Source organism: Perca fluviatilis, chromosome 6 (assembly GCF_010015445.1).
Source record: "Perca fluviatilis chromosome 6, GENO_Pfluv_1.0, whole genome shotgun sequence".
Taxonomy (NCBI): Eukaryota; Metazoa; Chordata; class Actinopteri; order Perciformes; family Percidae; genus Perca; species Perca fluviatilis.
The window spans coordinates 11,072,346-11,093,331 of record NC_053117.1 but is presented as its reverse complement, the minus strand read 5'-3'; the positions used below and the strand labels follow the sequence as shown (position 1 = coordinate 11,093,331).

Sequence of the window (20,986 nt, the reverse complement as noted above, 5' to 3'; positions counted from 1 at the left end):
CTGCTGCCCGAGTCCTCACTAAAACCAAGAAAGTGGATCACATCACTCCAGTACTGGAGTCTCTACACTGGCTTCCAGTGCCTCAAAGAATTGATTTCAAAATACTTTTGCTGCTCTTTCTTTAAAATTCTTATACTGCACTGTACATTTTATTCTTGTCTTTTAATGATTTTAAATTGTTTTTAATTGTTTTCTAATTGCTCTTTACATTTTATTTTTTGTCTTTTTATGCTTTGAAATTGTTTTTAATTATTTTCTAACTGTTTTTTAATGTTTCATGTAAAGCACTTTGAATTGCCTTGTTGCTGAAATGTGCTATACAAATAAAGCTGCCTTGCCTTGCCTATAGTTGATTTTTTAAGTACATTCAAGCAAATGTAATTAATATGCAATATGTGAACACTGTGCTGCATGAGAGATATGGATATTGTGTACATTTATTTACTGATGGTTCTAAGAATACAAAGAATGGAAAAACAAGCTGTGCTTTTTATATTCTTAAAATACTTAAAAGTAAAGGGGTATAAATGATTAACTGATCATTTATCTGTATATGCAGCTGAAATGATAGCAATTTCACTTGCTCTACAGTGGATAGAGGAAGTCAAACTGAGAATGCTATGTTCAGATTTAAGTGCAGCCCTGGCCAGTCTTAAGCATGCGTCATCAAAATGCAGAGAGGACATTTTTTATGAAATTATATTATTCTTATATAGAGTCAGTAGACTGGGAATATATTTTATGTGATATATATGATAGTTTTTATGGGTACCAGCATAGGCATCTGAGGGAATGTGATAGTAGACACAGGCTAAAAATGGATTAAAAGCAAAAAGTGAGGATGTGGCAATACCAGTAAGCAAAACAGATGCAAAGATTTCATATGGAACAAAATTAAGATACAGTGGCAAAGTCTATGGAACACTGCATTTATTTCAGATTCACTGGAAAGTGGGGGAGGAAAAGTCACAGGGGAAGAATAGGAGAGAATAGTGCCTGTTTAGCAGAATGAGGTCACACAAAGCATCTCTGCACCTTATTAGGAAACATCCCACTGGAAATTGTGATGCCTGAAATCAAATGAGACTGTGTATCATGTACTTCTATTATGACCTAAATACTCAACTGAAAGACTGGTGTTAAAGGATGGACTGGAACGTGAAGGAATTAAGCACATTCAAATTCAAACAATCTTTGCAAATAACTCTGGAAATATGGTGTTAAAACTCATCTTCACATACATATCTTAAACAAACTCGACTAATCACAAGAATGTAAGGAAAATATAACAAAGATACAGTAGGAGGCGATAATGCTCCGACTGGTTACAAGTCGCCTTTAAAAAGAAGAAGAAGAAAGCCCACGCACCGGAAGAGGATATGTCTATGGTATGTATAGGGTTTACTGTCATGGCCACTCGTGGTTCCTAAAACAGTATTTTAGCAAGCAATTATATCCAAAATTAACAATTTTCTTTATCGTGGAGTGGTTGTTGATAGAACCCATTAATCAGGTTTAAAGTAGTAACGTTAAGAGTGCTTGTGAGCTGAGTTTGATAGTGGAGCTGTTCGCACTTCATTCAAAATGAAAACTGTTTTGATGGTGGCAGAGAAACCATCCTTGGCTCAGTCTATTGCCAAAATCCTCTCTAAAGGTGGGTACGAATTTATTTCTATGTAATATGCTACAACGTGAGAATTTTATTTAACACAAAGGGACGTCCCCAGGCTAATAGCAACAGACTAACGTTGGAGTAACGTTATCGTTTTGCTTTGTTGTTGAATACAGTGCCTTTATAACTAACGTTAGAATACTTAAAAAGTTAAACGTACAATATGTAACTTTCTGCCACTAGGGGTCTCTCAACCAAAACAATGGACGGTAAAACTGGACTTTTGATGACGTTGGGAAGTTGCGTGGAATTATGGGAGTTTTAAGTGTTAAACACCTTCGCTGCCAGTTAGAATGCATCAGTTCACGGACGAGTTTACCCGTTCAAGTTTATTCACGTTACGTTTATTCATTCTAATAAAATAGCTGCAGTTTCCCCAACATAATTACGTTTTTCTTGATTAGATTTTTATTTGTAGCTGACCAGTTAGCTCGTGAGCCAGCAAGCTAACAGTAGCCAGCAGCTAAAACACAAAATATTTCACATATCAGTAGGCTCGTTCGAGATGAGCCAGATCTGCGCAGAATCGATCACCGGCGATCGGCGCCCAATGCATGCCGGTTAGATTTGTGTCCGACTTGATCCCGACTTGCTCTGACGTCATGCACACGTGGGCAACGATAATCTCACGAGACAAAGGCGGCCGCAGTTCTGAGACGCAGGTAGCGCAGTTGCTTTTCACCAACTGCAAGAGCGAGGCGCGGACGCAGGCGGACCCAGTGCATGCTGGGAAACGCCGGTCTCTCAGCTGATCGAACAGCTGATTGGTTCAGAATCGACTTAACATGATGACGTTTTATATAAACTTTTTATTGATTTTGAATCGGAGGGATTTTAACTGCTATTTGTCTGATTTAAACGCTTATTGTGTACAGAACACATGTTGTGTGGCTGATAGTTACGTTTAGAAGTCAGAGAGACTAAATCTGTTCAGATTACGGATCACCTACAGTCTGTTGGTAATTAAAATCAGCAACAGATCGCATGTAGAGAATTTTGACAGCTACTCTTTCATAATAAAATCAACTGGAGATTGTGTAGGAGCTGATATATGGGTCTGATAACATTTTATTAAAGCGGAATCGGACCCGAACGGACCACAGTGTTTGTGTCATTTCCTGTTCAGCCTGAAGGCTGCTGGAGTCAGCTGGAAAACTGTCCGACTTGAGAGCGGATTTTTGTCACCGCCCCCGTCTGCTGCCGCCTGCTCTCGTCTACTTTACAGGCGAGGCGCAGTTCATCTCGAACGAGCCTAGTGTCACTGTCGGTACCCGATCCGTTCCACCTGCACAATCCGTTCTGCGCATGTGCAAGATGACACGTATGCCATGACGTAGGCGCAGATGATAATGCTGCGTTCATGCCACCTCGAAATAACAGGCACCGCCCCACTGGTTACGTTGTTTCTGCAGCTAGATTCAGTCTAAAATAACGTTAAGTCAAACTTAATGGGAAAAGCAGGCTACAGCTAAATTAAGACATTACAGTAATAACAATAAAGACAAGTATTGAGTGATTGTATTTTAAATGAGCACAAGTAAAGTAGAACTGACGTAACAGCTGTTATATATTAATTTTCAAGTTTTATTTTGAGGGTCTTTTAAAGTTTACATGCTGTCTCAGCTAGCGGTTAGCCGAATTAGCTGTTAGCTAAACTAACGTTAGCTTAACTGTGGAGGCTAACGGCAGACCGCTGCAATCAGCTAGCTGTTAGCCAAATTAACCGTTAGCTAAACTAACGTTAGCTTCCCGGGGGAGGCTAACGGCAGACCGCTATAATCACCTAGCGGTCCGCCGAATTAACCGTTAGCTACCGCTATAATCACCTAGCGGTCCGCCGAATTAGCTATTAAGCTAACTAACGAGCTGGAGGCTAGCGTGTGAACATCTTGCGCATGCGCAGAACGGATCGTGCAGGTGGAAGCGGTGCCGTTATTCCAAGGTGGTGGTGGAATGAACGCAGCATTATCATCTGCGCCTACGTCATGGCATAAGTGTCATCTTGCACATGCGCAGAACGGATTGTGCAGGTGGAACGGATCGGGTACTGACAGTCACCTTTTGGATCGTTTCAACACCGGGGCGGACGGGGTTTGTTGTAACGCTAGCTAGCTACTAAACGAGGCTGAGAGACAGGTGTGGGTGGGGATTGTCGGGGGAATCTCCGCGACAGCGAGCCAGGACGTTCGATGCCGGTTGTGCAGCAGCAGAACATCTCCCAGCTGCCCGGAATTATCTCCCCTTCACTTTTCAGTAATCTTAACTTTTCGTTTTGGTGCTTAACTCACCTTTTGTCAGGTTAATTTAGCTAACCGTAAAGACAGCTTAACGCGAAGAGGGGAGAAATTCGGCAGGGAGGAGATTTTCAGCACATACACCAGTAGCGCTGCGGAGATGTAGCTAACTCTATGGATGGCCGCTGTTGTGACTCGGTGCCTGGTCTGATATGGTCCGTTTCCCGACGTTTAATTAAACTGCCGTTAGCGTCGTAAGCACCAGGCACTGGAGATAAGTTCTGGCCGGGGGGTTGCTGTAATAAAAGTAGCTGGCTGATAGCTGACTGGGGGCTAACGATAGCTAGCTAGCTATATGTCCCGGGGCTGTTGTCAGCTGTCATCCCCGACTTGAGTCTCTCTCTCTCGCCGGGGAGTGAGGCAGACAGACCGGGTTTTCTAGCTGGCTAAATTAGCATTAGATTAATCGTCTATCTATACAGTTAACGTTGCTAGTGAAGTTATTCGTGGGTTAGCCCAGTCCTGTTAATTGTGGTTGAAACAGTCATACTAAAGCGTGTTGAATTATGTTGTAACCTCATAATGTTACCCACAAAGCATTAGCATCAATGTTAGCTACTTGTCGATATTGAACTTTCAAAATAAATAAGGTATCTGTTGTATTACTGTGATAAAAAGTGGGATGTAATTAATCACAAAATGATGCTTTATGGCCAAAAAAAAAGCAGTATTACGGTTACAAGTATTTTTTTTTCTGTGACATTGCATGATTTACAATTACTCCTGAACGTATCATCTTGGTGCCAGTGTTCTGACGGAAGTTAGAGTAACTGGAGGGTGAAAGGTTATATGACGCCACTGACGGGCGACTAAAGGAAACGTGCCGTGTCTGAAAATAAAATAACAGATTTCTCTGGGTTTGACATTTGGTGGAAACATTTGGGATAGTGTAAGAACACAACTCATAAAAATATATAACATAGGTATGGTCATTTTTAGACATTTTAAAGCAGAAATGTTACATATTGTACCTTTAAGTATTGTGTCACTTTACTTGTTAAAACAACTTAAACGTTTGACAAATTGTGGAGTACAGTTGAGTGCTAATTATTTCGTATTTATTCCATTCTGCGTTGGTTGCTTCCATGTGAATTTAGTGTATTTAGTCAGGTTGTTGTCGGAACATCATACCGATAATCGAAATCGTCTCGGTAGGCGGTCTCATGCTCTCCACCTGAGATGAGTCCCACCACTTTCGTGTCATCTGCATATTTAATAAGAGCAGGAGGTAAGGATTGGTTTGCAGTCATGTGTATAAAGTGAGTACAGTAGTGGGCTCAGCACCCATCCTTGTGCTGAGTTTGAGTGTGAAGTGTTGATTGTAGCCGCGGTGTTCCCAGCGCGCGATATTCTTTTTTCCTACTATGGCCACACCAAGACCCGCCCTTCAATAGCATTCACACACTACTATTTGCCAGGTGTCCATTAAATTTTTTAAAAAAAACCCGTTTTTAATTAATTAATTTTTATTTAGAATTCAATTTAAAAATATTCATGTCATCACAATCCGTAAACAAAAAACTATACATAAATAAGTGCAAATAATATAATATGAAAGTAAGTATGCAAGTAATAAATTAAACAGAAACAAATAAAAAGATACATATGTAAAGAAGTGACAGACTTACAAACTTCATTAATGATAATGACAGCAGGAGTTCCTAATTAAATAATTTTGAGTAGACCTCAGATATTAAAATACCTTTCTTATTGGTTACCAATTTAACCCTTGTGTTGACTTCGGGTCACATTGACCCGTTTTAAATTTTTGTTTTATATCAGAAAATATGGGATGTAGAAATAATTTTGCAAGCATTTTCTAATGTGCTTATTAGTACATTTGCTGCTCAAAATATCAATACAATTTATATAAAGAGTAAAATTAAAACCAGGAACTTCATTTTATTTATTTTTTTATAACTTTTCATTCATTCTAATATGCCATTAGGTATAGATTTGAAAACAGAGTTATATTCTTTGAACGTTATCGGGAGTGCCTTCTCTCTAATAAAGGATTCATAGTTAAGTAATTGGCTGTTACAATCAAAAATGTCTTTTCAGATGATATCGCTATCGATCCATTTCTGCAAATAGAATGACTTGTTCCCTTTTTAGTGATGCATTCATTATTCCATAAAATAGACTTGTGTGGAGAAAAGTTATGAGAGTGACACAGCTTCCGGGCCAAAAGAGCGCGTTGATAAAATTGGGATAGTTTTAACGGCAATCTTGTAATGTTGTAGTTACATTTCAATAAAAATGTTATTGAGGATAAAGACTCTGGTGCTCTCAAACGTTCCTTCAACCATTTTAACCAACTTAAAACCCACCTTCATCCTTAGAACCAGAGAGCACCGCTTTTTTTAATTGATGGTGTCTGTTTTTCCATACAAAATTCGTAAATATGGTATTTATGTCTTTACATGTTGAATCATGGACATTGAGAGAGATCAGGTTTAGAAAGAAGACATATTAAACCTTGCTTCATACTTTTTAAAGTGCATTCTTTGAATAAATCAAAAAGGGATTTTCAGTAGTTTCCCAAAAATGAAAATAAAATTTGACTGAAAGCCCATCATTACCCTTTTTTTCATTGAGCTAACAGCCTGAGATTTCCACTTTAGTAATGGGACATTCCCAATCCATTTTAAATTGTTCAGATATAGTTGGTGTAAATGCTTTACTGACTCGACAAATTTATCACAATCACCAAATTGAATATCTGACTTATATATATTGCTATAAAATGTACCAACATATCTTGAAATGTCTAAAGAAAAAAAAGTTCCATAGCCACATGCTAAAGCTCACAACAGTATTATTGTGCTCATATATGTGTACTCTCTTTTTTTTTTTTTTTTAGAATTTATTTTTGTTAATTTCTGTGGGTCACCATAATCCGGTTCCAGGAAATACATCAAACAAGTCGAAACAATAAAAAAATAAATAAAAAATAAATCAATAAAGGACAGATTTCAAAATGTCATCAAAACAGTTTCATCAAAATTTCATTTATATTTTTTATATAGTATACTTCCCTCAATTCTTATTGATTTTATCGACCCACCCCCACCCACCCAGATCACACCCACCCACCCAGATCCCCCACCCACACACCCACCCACCCACCCACCCACACATCCACACACACGTAAAATAAATTAAAATAAATTAACGGGGTTCTAACGGGGTTCTAAAAAGACAGGCACTGAAAGTGCAAAGGAACCTATTGTTTTTCATCAGATTATTATTTTTCCGAGTCCTTCGTCGCATTTGTGAGGGGGTTAGTATGCACGAAAACTCACAAAAATTTGCACACATGTCACAACTGGTGAAAATTGCAAAGTATTGTAGTAATTGGGCTCGGGCGTTGCCAGGGGGCTCCATAGCGCCCCCTAACATGCGCATTAATTACGACAAAAGTAATAAGTTAATATACCAACTTTTGAGGGAACATAGGTCTCATCTTGAACTCCATCATGCTATTTTTAGAAAAAATTACAAAATTCTAAAATTTCTGAAATATGGGTTTTCGTGAAAAAATCTTTTTATGAACACATGTTTGAGGACTTTAGGATGCACGAAAACTCTCAAACTTTTGCAGCCATTTGCAGAATATTAAAATCTTTCATCTGAATACACATTTAGGCTTGGGAGTGGTACGGTTGCTCTATAGCGCCCCCTAATTGGATTTAGCACTTGGGCACATTATTGACGGCCTCAATATATACGAAAACTCACAAAAATTGGCGCACACATAAACACCTGGGGGCTTTGTGAGACTGTACAGCGATTTGGGCCATACCTGTAAGCGGGCTCCATAGCGCCCCCTAAGGCGTGGAAGGCCTTAACATGGACATAGTCACTCCGATCATCACCAGATTTAATACACATATTGCTCTAATAATTGCGGACATATTTCCCATTTACCTTCATTAGCTCCTCCCAACCGGAAGGCGGCCATTTTTAATTATGCATTTTTCAGGTGTTTTACATTCTTTCGAACTCGTCCTAGGCCGTGATTTCAATCTTCTTGAATCTTTGCAGGTATTATCTGTTGACCCTCATGACGAAAAGTTATCCAGAGAATTTTGATAGTTGAAAAAATGCGCAAGTTATAGCAACTTCCTGTCCAAAAAGGAAGTTGCCTTATCGTGGCAACAATTATTTGCATTGCCCCGAAACTTGACAAGGATGTTCCTCATGGCCGGTTTAGCATCTGTGCCAAAGTTGGTGGCAATCGGCCATTAGATGGCATTGTTTTTAATTTTTTTTTATTAATCAGCAAAATATTGATATATGTGAAGCCTACTTTGTCTAACTACTCCTGGGACGTGAGTCCGATCGGCACGAAAACTTGCAACTAGACACGGAGGACCCTCATGAAAAAAAGTTATCAAAAGAATATTGATAGCTAACACAATGCACAAGTTACGGAGGACCAACTTCCTGTAGGTGGGTGTGGAAACAGGAATGGTTGTATCTTGCCAACGGCTATTCCAATGGACACAAAACTTAAAACAGTTGTACCTCATGTGCTAATGAGGCTGTGTGCCAAATATGGTGACAATCGGCCTTTAGATGGCGCTGTTGTCATTTTTTTAATTAATTAGCAAATTTACACGATCCAATGTAGTAAACAATACAGGTTATTACGCAGTTACATCTATTGACCACTATATGGTGCTCTAAGACCACAAATGAACCTAACAGCAACATACAGGTACAAAAGTCATGTGACAGACCAGCGGCGCGAATGGCACAGTGCAACGCACTTCAACAATTAAACCAGCAACAACATCACGAGTGCAGCAGCTGAACTAATCCTCAGCAGGATTGTAATTAACTAATGTACAACACTGTACTAACATACATCCATGAATCAAAGTATTATTGTTTCTGAATGATATATTTGCAGTAAGTTCCTAGCATTACAGTAGACATAAGCATGCAATCCTGAACTATAATAAATAAAAATACTTTCATGTTAATTACACAAACAAAGATACATGCAACATAAAATTGTGCACTTACGTTTTCAATAACTCACACGGCAACACAACAGAATGCTATACAAGTAACGTGCAACTATAGGAGCAGCTGTACTCATGTCTGCAGCGAACTACAAAAGGAAATGGCGAAGTTGCTCATGTGCGCAAATGCGTGAGTCCAAGAGGTGCCGTTGTCTCAGTCCAGCAGGGAGTTTTCCACAGGTTGTATCTTGGCAAAAGTTATTTCGATTTACATGAAACTTACAAGGTGTGGTCTACATGTGATGTTGCGTCTGCCAGTACCCCCCGATGCAAGAAGCGAGGGCCCGCCATCGCTGCTTGCAGCTTTAATTAGGGCCCGAGCACGAAAGTGCAAGGCCCCAACGGTGCCTTGCACTGAAAGTGCGAAGGAACCTATTGTTTTTCGTCAGATAATTTTTCCGAGTCCATCGTCGCATTTTTGAGGGGGTTAGCATGCACGAAAACTCACAACAATTTGCAAACATGTCACAACTGGTGAAAATTGCAAAGATTCAAAATAATTACTCATATCCACCACTAGGTGGCGCTATTGCAGAAAACCCCGCGTTTGGCCCTATAACTCCCAAGCCGTACATCGCACATTCAAAAACCATATATCTTCGCATTCCCTGGATCCAGCTGAATCTCCTGATATAGGCCACGCCCATTTCCGCCTAGACTTTTATGCGTGAAAAGTGGCGATTTATTGAAAACCTACTTTGCCGAACTCCTCCTAGACCGTGCGACCGATCTGCATGAAACTTGGCAGGTAGCATCTCTAGATGGACCTGACAAAAAGTTATCCAAAGAATTTTTAGGGCCCGAGCGCCGACAGCGGCGAAGGCCCTATTGAAACTGAAGGAATTATTCTTTCTTTCTTTCTTTCTTCTATTATTTTCCCGTCAAATGAATTGGCTTTTTGAGGGGCTTAATATATTCAAAAACTCACCAAATTTGGCGGTCGCATCAAGTCTGGTGAAAATTTACGTATTTTAAGGGTTTCGGGAATAGGCGCACAAAAATGGCTCGCTAGCGCCCCCTAGAAAGTTAAGAAAATTGAGCCCCTGCAGTGCGTTTAACGTAGACTCACGAAACTTGGTACACATATGTAACATGTCAAGATGTACAAAAAACGTCATTACAGCCATACCCTAAACCCAACAGGAAGTCCGCCATTTTGATCTCAAAGTTCGATTTTGGCCATTTCCACATGTCGTACTTTAACGAACTCCTCCTAGAGATTTCATCCGATCAACTTCAAACTCGGTTTGTGCCATCTTAAGATATTAAAGATGAAAAGTTCTTAAAAGAAAAACTTTTCGTCATAGGGCGTGGCCGTGGCGGGGCGGCCATTTTGTGCGTTTCGCCGCCGAAACAGGAAGTGGGTGTAAGTCGAGTGTACGTTGTCCGATTACCTCGAAACTTTTCAGGATTCATAAGAGTCCAACCCTGAGGACAAAATAAAGGCCGATATTTACTTAAAGTCATAGCGCCCCCTAGTGGCAACAGGAAGTAGGCCTAAAAGTCAAGGTGCTATACTTTAACGAACTCCTCCTAGAGATTTCATCCGATGGACTTCAAACTTGGTCTGTACCATCCCAACACCTTAACGATGAAAAGTTATTAAAAGAAAAACTTTTCGTCAGACGGTGTGGGCGTGGCGTGGCGGCCACTTTGAGTGTTTAGCGATGACCAAAGAAGTTGTCGTATCTGCCCGAAATTTGTCACCGAAGTATCTGTTGACCCTCATAATGAAAAGTTATCCAGAGAATTTTGATAGTTGAAAAAATGCGGAAGTTATAGCAACTTCCTGTCTAAACAGGAAGTTGCTTTATCGTGGCAACAATTCTTCCGATTGCCCCGAAACTTGACATGGTTGTTCCTCATGTCCTTTTTAGCATCTGTGCCAAAGTTGGCGGCAATCGTCCATTAGATGGCGCTGTTTTAATTTTCTTTTATTAATCAGCAAAATATTGGCATTTGGGAATTCTACTTTGTCTAACTACTCCTGGGACGTGAGTCCGATCGGCACAAAAACTTGCATACAGACTCTGAGGACCCTCTTGACAAAAACATATCAAAAGAATTTTGATCGCGAACACAATGCGCAAGTTATGGAGATCCAACTTCCTGTAGGTGGGTGTGGAAACAGGAATGGCTGTATCTTGCCAACGGGTATTCCGATGGACACAAAACTTAGAACAGTTGTTCCTCATGTGCCAATGAGGCTGTCTGCCAAATATGGCGTCAATTGGCCTTTAAATGGTGTGGTTTTAATTTCTGTAATTAATTAGCAAGTACGCTTTGAGCAAAACCTCCTTTTTTAACTCCTCCAAGAGTGTGAGTCTCATCTGCACAAAAATTTGCACGTAGACTCGGTGGACCCTCATGACAAAAACATATCAAAATAATTTTGATAGCTAACACAATGCGCAAGTTACAGAGGACCAACTTCCTGTAGGGGGCTGTCGAAAACAGGAAGTTGCATTGATTAACAAGACTTATTCCGACTGCCACCAAGCATGACAAAGTTGTTCCGCATAGGGGCTTGAGCATCCATGCCAAATGTAGAGTGAATCGGCCATTAGATGGCGCTGTTAGAATTTCTTTTATTAGTTATTCACATTGTGATATATGGGAAACATACTTTGTCTAACTCCTCCTGGGCCGTGAGTCCAATCTGCACGAAAACTTGGATATAGACACGGTGGAACCTCGTGACTAAAAGTTATCAAAAGAATTTTGAAAGCTACAACAATGTGCAAGTTATGGAGGAACAACTTGCTGTAGGTGGGTGTTGAAACATGAACGGTTCTATCTTGGCAAAAGTTATTCCGATTTACATGAAACTTAGAATGTGTGGTCTACATGTGATGTTGCATTTGCCAGTACCCCCCGGGGCAAGAAGCGAGGGCCCGTCATCGCTGCTTGCAGCTTTAATTAGGGCCCGAGCACGAAAGTGCAAGGCCCCAACGGTGCCTTGCACTGAAAGTGCGAAGGAACCTATTTTTTTTCATCAGATTATTATTTTTCCGAGTCCTTCGTCGCATTTTTGAAGGGGTTAGCATGCACGAAAAGTCACAAAGATTTGTACACGTCACAACTGGTGAAAATTGCAAAGTTCTGTAGTGATTGGGCTCAGGTGTTGCCAGGGGGCTCCATAGCGCCCCCTAACGTGCGCCTTAATTCCGAAAAAAGTAATAAGTTAATATACCAACTTTTAAGGGAACATAGGTCTCATCTTGAACTCCATAGAGCTATTTTTAGAAAAAATTACAAAATTCCAAAAATGTCCGAAATCTTGGTTTTCGTGCAATAATCTTCATTTTACGAACACTTGTTTGAGGACTTTAGGATGCACGAAAACTCTTAAAATGTTGCAGCTATGTGCAGAATATTAAACTCTTTCATCTGAATACACATTTAGGCTTGAGAGTGGTATGGTTGCTCTATAGCGCCCCCTAATTGGTTTTAGCCCTTGGGAACATTTTTGACGGCTTCAGTATACACGAAAACTCACAAAAATTGGCGCCCACATAAACACCTGGGAGCTTTGCGAGACTGTACAGTGATTTGGCTCATACCTGTAAGCGGGCTCCATAGCGCCCCCTAATGCGTGGAAGGCCTCAACTTGGACATAGTTGCTCCGATCTTCACCAGATTTAATACACATATTGCTCTTATCACTGCGGACATATTTCTCATTTACATTCATTAGCTCCGCCCAACCGGAAGGCGGCCATTTTTAATTATGCATTTTTCATGTGTTTTACATTCTTTTGAACTTGTCCTAGGCCGTGTTTTCAATCTTCTTGAATCTTTGCAGGTAGTATCTGTTGACCGTCATGACGAAAAGTTTTCCAGAGAATTTTGATAGTTGAAAAAATTTGCATGTTATAGCAACTTCCTGTCTAAACAGGAAGTTGCATTATCTTGGCAACAATTATTCCGATTGGCCCGAAACTTGACAAGGTCGTTTCTCATGGCAGAATTTGCATCTCTGCCAAACTTGGCGGCAATCGGCCATTAGATGGCGCTGTTTTAATTTTGTTTAATTAATCTGCAAAATATTGATATATGGGAAACCTACTCTGTCTAACTACTCCTGAGGCATGAGTCCAATCGGCACAAAAACATTCATACAGACTCGGAGGACCCTCGTGACAAAGAGTTATCAAAAGAATTGTGATAGCTAAAACAATGCGCAAGTCATGGAGAACCAACTTCCTGTAGGTGGGTGTGGAAACAGGAATGGCTGTATCTTGCCAATGGCTATTCCGATGGACACAAAACTTAAAACTGTTGTTCCTCATGTGCCAATGAGGCTGTCTGCCAAATATGGCGTCAATTTGCCTTTTAGATGGCGTGGTTTTAATTTCTGTAATTAATTAGCAAATTCGCTTTGAGCAAAACCTCCTTTTTTAACTCCTCCAAGAGCGTGAGTCTCATCTGCACAAAAATGTGCACGTAGACTCGGTGGACCCTCATGACAAAAACATATCAAAAGAATTTTGATAGCTAACACAATGCGCAAGTTACAGAGGACCAACTTCCTGTAGGGGACTGTCGAAACAGGAAGTTGCGTATCTTACCAAGATTTATTCCGATTGAGACCAAACATGACAAAGTTGTTCCGTATAGGGGTTTGAGCATCCACGCCAAATTTATAGTGCATCGGCCATTAGATGGCGCTGTTAGAATTTCTTTTATTAATTATTCACATCGCGATATATGGGAAACACACTTTGTCTAACTCCTCCTGGGCCGTGAGTCCAATCTGCACGAAAACTTGGATATAGACTCGGTGGACCCTCGTGACTAAAAGTTATCAAAAGAATTTTGATAGCTAACACAATGCGCAAGTTATGGAGGAACAACTTCTTGTAGGTGGGTGTGGAAACATGAACGGTTCTATCTTGGCAAAAGTTATTCCGATTTACATGAAACTTAGAATGTGTGGTCTACATGTGATGTTGCGTCTGCCAGTACCCCCCGGGGCAAGAAGCGAGGGCCCGTCATCGCTGCTTGCAGCTTTAATTATTATTATTATTTGAGGCACTTTCTTGCAGGATTTCACTGAACATATCAGACGACGAGGGTGCATGCCCCTCATCTGGTGCAGAGAGACGAGTCTTTTTTTCTGCGCTCTGATCTCATCCTGCGCTGGGCGCTGCTCCGTACGCTCCGTCTCCGTCTCCACGCGGGTTCTCCGCATCCATCGCGGCCTGGATCATTTCTCGTGCGCCCTGCTTTATTTCCACATCCAAGTAATGGTCTTTATAACGCGGATCAAGTACAGTCGCGATGAAGTGCAGAGGATCCGAATAGATCTCACTGAAACGTGTGCTGACAGACTCTAAGAGCGTACTTTTCATTGTTTTCACTCCGTGGTCCGTCTCAACCTCTTTGCTTAGGAGACGCTTTGCAGGTGGAACGGGTCGGGTACTGACACACGTGCAGGTCGCGGTTTTTTTTGGCCGTATTGTTGCACGAGGCTGGCGAGGCGAGTTTCAAGTGAACGCAACATCTGTGTTGTTTTTCAGACAACGGCAGCTACACACTGTTGTTGGAATCCTCTACAGTGAAATACAGACACACTTTCACACCGTTTAGCATTCAGCATTTTAACCGTGTTTACTCCAGCTGCTAGCTAACGGTAGGCTAACGTTACCAGTTGTTGTTTCAGTAGCCTCTAACGTCCGTTTCGGAGCATCAGAGATAAATGCAGGCATTTAAGTGGCACCTAAATAAAGCACCGAAATCCACGTTGTTATTCGGTCCGGTAGATAACGGTCATTAAGACACCGGTTGCTGTATTAGCACCGGGTCTCGGTACCCAACCCTACTCATTAACGTTAAACCAGACACCAATGGGTATAACTCTTGTTTCATTACATGTTTGTTTTCATTTCGACAGGCTTTTGTCGGGACTCGGGACAAGCAACTTAAAATCGGGACTGTACCGGTCAAATCGGGACTGGCCCGGTCAAATCGGGACTGGCCCGGTCAAACCGGGACGTCTGGTCACCCTAAGTAGTAATGGCTTTAGAGACTTATCTCTTCTGAGGAGTCCAATATGTCCTATGGCATATGTTGAAGTGGATCTGCTGGTGATTTGGGTTCTTGGAAAAGTGGGAAATGTTCTCCCAAACTGTCTCCCAATTAATTACGTTCCCCTCCAAGCTCAGCTCCCATTTCTTTAGTATTGGGAGTTCTCCTACGGATAGTACGCATAGTTGCTCCTCGACCTGTTTAAAGTTGGTCACTGTGTTGGTGATAATAGGGCCATAGGCTAGCATACACATTTTTGGACACACACCTGTAAAGGCAAGGTCTTGCACTCTTAGACATACAGTGATGTTTTGCTCTATTTCTCTCCATCAGACTGTAGATGAGGGGTCCATCCCCACTCTAAGGGCCCATAGCTGAAAGGCTCTGTGTTATACTTTAAGGTTGGGGAGGGCCAGGCCTCCTGTGTTTGTGGTACATTGTAGGGTAGAGTATTTTAGCCTAGGTTGTTTATTATTCCAAATATACTGCCGAATTAAGGTATCAAGTTTCTTCCAGAAATGTATTGGTGGGGGTAAGGGGATCATTGTACTTAAGAAATTCACACGAGGAACTGTGTTCATTTTAACAACCGCAATCCTGGACCATAGTGATGCCGGCAGCGCAGACTATATACTTAATATAGTTTCATAGTTGTCCTGGACAACTCGCTGTAGGGATGTGTGTATGGTGATGCACAAATATGTAATTTAGCTTTGGGTTGGTATTATAACACTATTGGCTGAAGCCACATGCCTGTTATTCAATAAAAGATTAGATTTATTCCAGTTAATTTTATAGCCAGAGATTGAGCCAAATTCGTTGAAGATCTTAAGAATTTTTGGAATAGAGTCCTCAAGATCAGAAATGTACAACAAAATCTTGTCCGCAAATACTGATATTGAGCTGCTATTGGATTTAATCTGGACATTACATATTTTATTTTGCCTTATGGCTTGGGCTAACGGTTCAAGAGAGATTGCAAACAGCATAGGGGAGAGCGGGCATCCCTGTCGCGAGCCCCGCTCGATGGGAAATGGCTGAGAGCGCAAGCCATTGGTTGAGACTATGGCCGTGGGATTCGCATATAAAGTACATACCATGTCAATGAATTTGGCCCCCAAACCAAGCCTCTCCATTACTTGCCACAAGTAGTTCCACTCTAGGCAGTCAAAAGTTGGAAGGTTTTTGGCTTCTTCTAATACATGAAATAATCTGCGTACATTGTCTGCAGCATGACGCTTGGGTATAAAACCTGATTGGTCGGGGTGGGCTAGCTTCTCGATAAAGCGCTCTAAGTGGAGAGCCAGGACTTTGGAATATAGCTTGTAGCTCCTCCAGTGACAGGCATGAGGCAAGAGGTCTTGATTTGAATACAGGGCTTTAATGCTGGTCAACCCGTGAGAACTGGTTTAAAGAAATTAAAAATACATTAACAAAATAATGCTATATTCATGTCTCACACATCTGGCGTTACAATCAAGCTCACACAGCTAGACACTTGTGTATATTTTACACCAAAAAATGACGCACGTAAACACCAACGCAATCATAGCAAAATAAATAGTCAACAAACCTCATTGCTGCTTATCACACAGAGGTGATAAAACATCCTTTTAAATGTCCTTTATCTTCTTCTGTTTACTTTCTTTGTAAGTATGCACAGAAACACGATAACAGTGGAAAAATAATTCGCTTTTTGCGGTAAAGTTTCTTCGGTGCGTCGCTTAAGGCGCTCGGGTGGAAACACACGGGCAGAACTAATAATTAGTTCCGTCTTGCTGTAAACGTACAAATTCAGAAGAAATTAAATAATAAAAATTGCTAATACAGGAAATAAATTGGCGACAGAGGCAGTTACACTCCCACCAAAATCACAAGTGATTTCTTAAAACTTGGAGACAAACCTACTGCATGAATAAATTAAAAACTCTGTCCTAATAAACAACTAATAAACTGTGTGTGAGTGTATGATAGAACCATCAGTCTGCTTCTAGCAGTGTAACGGTTTTCTGAATGGGTCTCTCCAGGTAAACAGGTTTGGATGTACGCTTTCCTCTTCCATCCAGGGAGGAGTCACTGATGAGTAACTTTAGTCTCTTCACTCTTTCATCACTTCCAGGATACACCTCGATGACTCTTGCTAGCTTCCATTGGTTTCGTGGTGTGGCAGCATCTTGTAACAGAACAATGTCACCGACTTTTGCATTTCTGCGATCTTTGGTCCATCTTTGACTCCACCCATATGACTTGAGGCAGGGGTGTTCATGATGAACTCGCAGCCAAAATCTTTGAGCTCTTCTTGATCCATCTCTTTCAGTGCTTCAATGAACTCACGCCTTGCTCCGACAAAGTTTGTCCCTTGATCACACCTTATCTGCCTTACTGATCCACGAATGGCGATGAATGAACGCAGAGCATTGATAAAGGCATCTGAGGTCAAGTCATCAAGTGCTTCAATGTGAACTCCTCTGGAACACATGCAGGTGAGCAACAGCCCATAACGCTTTAGCTCCTTTCTTCCTTCCTTAATGTGAAACGGTCCAAAGCAGTCCATTCCACAGTAAGTGAAAGGAGCAGTTGTTTCCATCCGTTCTTCTGGAAGGTCTGCCATCCTTTGTTGCTCTGTGCACCTTCGGAACCTTCTGCAACTTGTGCACTTGTGAATATGGGATGAAACCAGCTTGCTGCAACCCAGGATCCATATGCCATTGGATCGGAGTTCATTTATAGTCATTCCTCGACCTTGATGGTACACTCTCTCGTGATAGTGCTTGACGAGCAATGCAGAAACATGACTGTCTCTAGGAAGTACTGCTGGATGCCTCACATGTGGATGTAGGGCAGCATGAGCTAAGCGGCTTCCTACTCTGATTACACCTTGATCATCCAGGAACGGACATAGTTTGTGCAACTGGTTGGCTTTGTCTTTGACCTTTGTCTCCTTATGATGTCTAAGGCGTTGAATTTCTTGAGAGAGAGTTGCTTCCTGAACCATCTTGATTATGGTCAGCTCCGCCTCTTTCCTTTCCTCCAAGCTCGAAGCCTCACAGGAGTTTGACTTGAGACCTTTGATTTCCTTAGCAAGGCGCTTGAGTCTGGCAACAGCCTTCACCATTCTTGCCCAGTCTGAGAACTTGTGTAGACGATCTAAAAGTGTTTTTGCTTCTTCTGCCTGAGTGTCATGAACCTGAGCTTTCTTGACCTCTGGGTCACTGCTCTCGATCTCTCCCACCATGACAACTCCAGTTGGTAGCTCTTTTTGCCAAAGAAGGTCTGGACCGGTGAACCAGTTAGAAGCTGTGAGTTGTTCTGCTGTGACACCCCTTGAGGCGTGGTCAGCTGGGTTGTCTTCTGAAGCTACATATCTCCATTGTCCGGCTTCTGTGCTTAGCTTGATGCGTTCAACTCTATTTGCTACAAAAACATGAAATCTTCTGGCTTCGTTACTGATGTATCCAAGTACAACCTTTGAGTCAGTCCAGAAACATTCTTGTTGGCAGTCTATTTCTAGTTCCTTCTTGAGCATGTCACTGGTCCGGACTGCTACCACTGCTGCTGACAGCTCGAGTCTTGGTATGGTCGTGACTTTAGTAGGAGCAACTCTTGACTTTCCCATGACCAAGGTGCAGTGGACCTCACCTGATGTACTGACTGCTCTTAGATACGAGCACTCTCCATAGCCTGACATGCTGGCGTCAGAGAAGTGGTGGAGCTCATAATGCTGGACCTTGAAGCTTGATGGCAGATAGTATCTTTGGATTCTCACACCAGCCAAGTTGTTTAGATCTTGCACCCAAGACTCCCACAGGGGTCGAAGGTCATCAGGCAAAGGATCATCCCAACTGAGCTTGTCACGACACATCTTCTGCAGGATCTGCTTTCCTACCAGGATGAAGGGTGCCACAAATCCAAGTGGGTCGTACACATAGGCAACTGTGGACAAGACCCCTCTGCGGGTAAGTGGATTTTCTTTGACAACCACTCTGAACTGCAGCTCATCAGAAGTCACACACCACTGTACTCCTAGTGCTCTTTCCATGTGTGGTTCTCCCAACATCATGGTCAGGTCCTTGACGGCTTTAGCACACTCTTCCTCAGGAATTGTGGCTAAGACTTCTTTGCTGTTGGAGATGAACTTGTGCAATCGAAGTTTGCCTGTGCGACAAAGCTCTCTTGCTTCCTTCACTAGTTGGATTGCTTGGTTTTCAGATTCTACGCTTGCCAATCCATCATCGACGTAGAAGTTCTTCTGGATGAACCTGATGGTTTCTTCTCCAAAGCGTCCTTGTCCTTGAGCGGCAAGGTGCTTCAGGCCATAGTTAGTACATCCAGGTGATGAAGCTGCACCGAACAAGTGGACCTTCATTCGATAGATGGAGGGCTGGGCTTTAAGATCTCCATCCTTCCACCACAAGAATCTGAGGTAATCTTGGTCCTCTGGCTTAACATGGAACTGGTGGAACATACGTTCTATGTCACACATAACTGCCACACGACCCTTTCTGAACCGACACAAAACTCCCACCAAGGGGTTTGTTAACTCTGGGCCAGTGAGGAGATGGTCATTCAAGGCTGTCCCTTGAAACCTTACAGAGCAGTCAAAAACGACACGGATCTTACCGGGCTTTTGGGGATGATACACCCCATGGTGGGGGATGTACCACGCTGGGGTCTTGCTTATATCCTCTTCAGGGACAAGCTCGGCGTCTCCACAAGCTATTGTCTCATCCATAAAGGTCTTATAGTCTCTATAGTACTGCTCATTTCCTTTTAAATTCTTCTCCAGACATCTGAGACGGTGGATGCCACATACCTTGTTATCTGGTAAGTTTGGTCTTCCTTTCTTGAAGGGAAGTGGCATTTCAAAGTGCCCATCATCCTTGAGTCTGATGCCACTTTCCATAATTGACATGAACTGGAGATCCTCTTGAGAAAGGTGTTCATCTTCTGAAGCCCTTTCTACAAAATCAGATTCCAACACCTTGATGACGTCTGTTAAGAGGACTACTTCTTTGATCTGTGTTCTACAGACATAGTGCACTTCGTTTGGGAGATTTGGAAGAACTGATGTCACTTGCTTCACAATGACTTGATGGCTTATTCCAAAGGCATCTCCAAAGTCACGACATGGGTTGCCATAGCCAACTACACTCCATCCCAAGTCTGTTCTCTGAGCAAAGGGCTCATTTTCTTCTCCAGCAACCACTTGTCTTGGTATAAGAGCTTGAGGACAGTTGTAGCCAATTAGTAGGCCGATGTCACAGCTCTGCAGAGGAGCAATTTCATCTGCAATGTGCTCAAGATGAGACCATGCCTTGGCAGTCTCTGGTGTGGGAATATGATCTCTGTTTGCAGGGATGAATTCTCTTGAGTAAGTTACTGGCAGAGAGATTATCTTATTGGAGTAGAATCCTCTTATTTGTAGATCAGTCAGCCTTCTGCTAGGCACCACTGTATTTCTTGAAGCCATTGTGGAGAACTTTAACTGGACTGGTTCATTTTTAGTGTGAAGCACCTTTGCTGTCTCTTCAAGGATGAAGGTTGTGTCACTCTGTGTATCGAGAAGAGCGTACACAAGAACTTCATGATTTGGCTTACTTGTAGTGGACAACCACACAGGAATGACTGAGGATGTATGGGTGCCTTTAACATTCTGGATAACTCTGTTAGATGTTACCTCACGTGGTGGTTTTGTCACCCTCTCTTGTGAACGATCTGTCGTTCCTTCTCTTGACTTGTCACGCTCCATTTCTCCATCAGTCCTTGTTGACATTCCTCTTTCTTTGTTGCGATTTTCGTGTAGGCAGGTTGGATGTCCTTTCTCACAAGTATCACAGATCCTTCTATTTTCACACTCCTTTGAGCGATGGCCAGGCTTCAGACAGCCAAAGCACAACTTCATCCCTTGAACAAACTTGACTCGCTCAGAGATGGTTTTATCCATAAATTTCCAACAC

At 41.9% G+C, this 20,986-nt stretch overlaps 1 protein-coding gene across 2 annotated transcripts in view; it reads left to right on the top strand.

The window, feature by feature from the left end:
- The first annotated feature begins 1,369 nt into the window (after nt 1-1,369).
- Nucleotides 1,370-20,986, top strand: part of top3b (DNA topoisomerase III beta) — a 105,858-nt gene continuing 86,241 nt past the window's right edge. Inside the window, exon 1 of one of the 2 annotated variants that reach the window (XM_039803630.1) lies at nt 1,370-1,388. Coding sequence is in view for 1 of the 2 variants with exons in the window: in XM_039803629.1 (XP_039659563.1) it covers nt 1,585-1,654 (70 nt within the window). In the remaining variant the exon portion in view is untranslated. The other variant, XM_039803629.1, reaches the window with a different exon arrangement.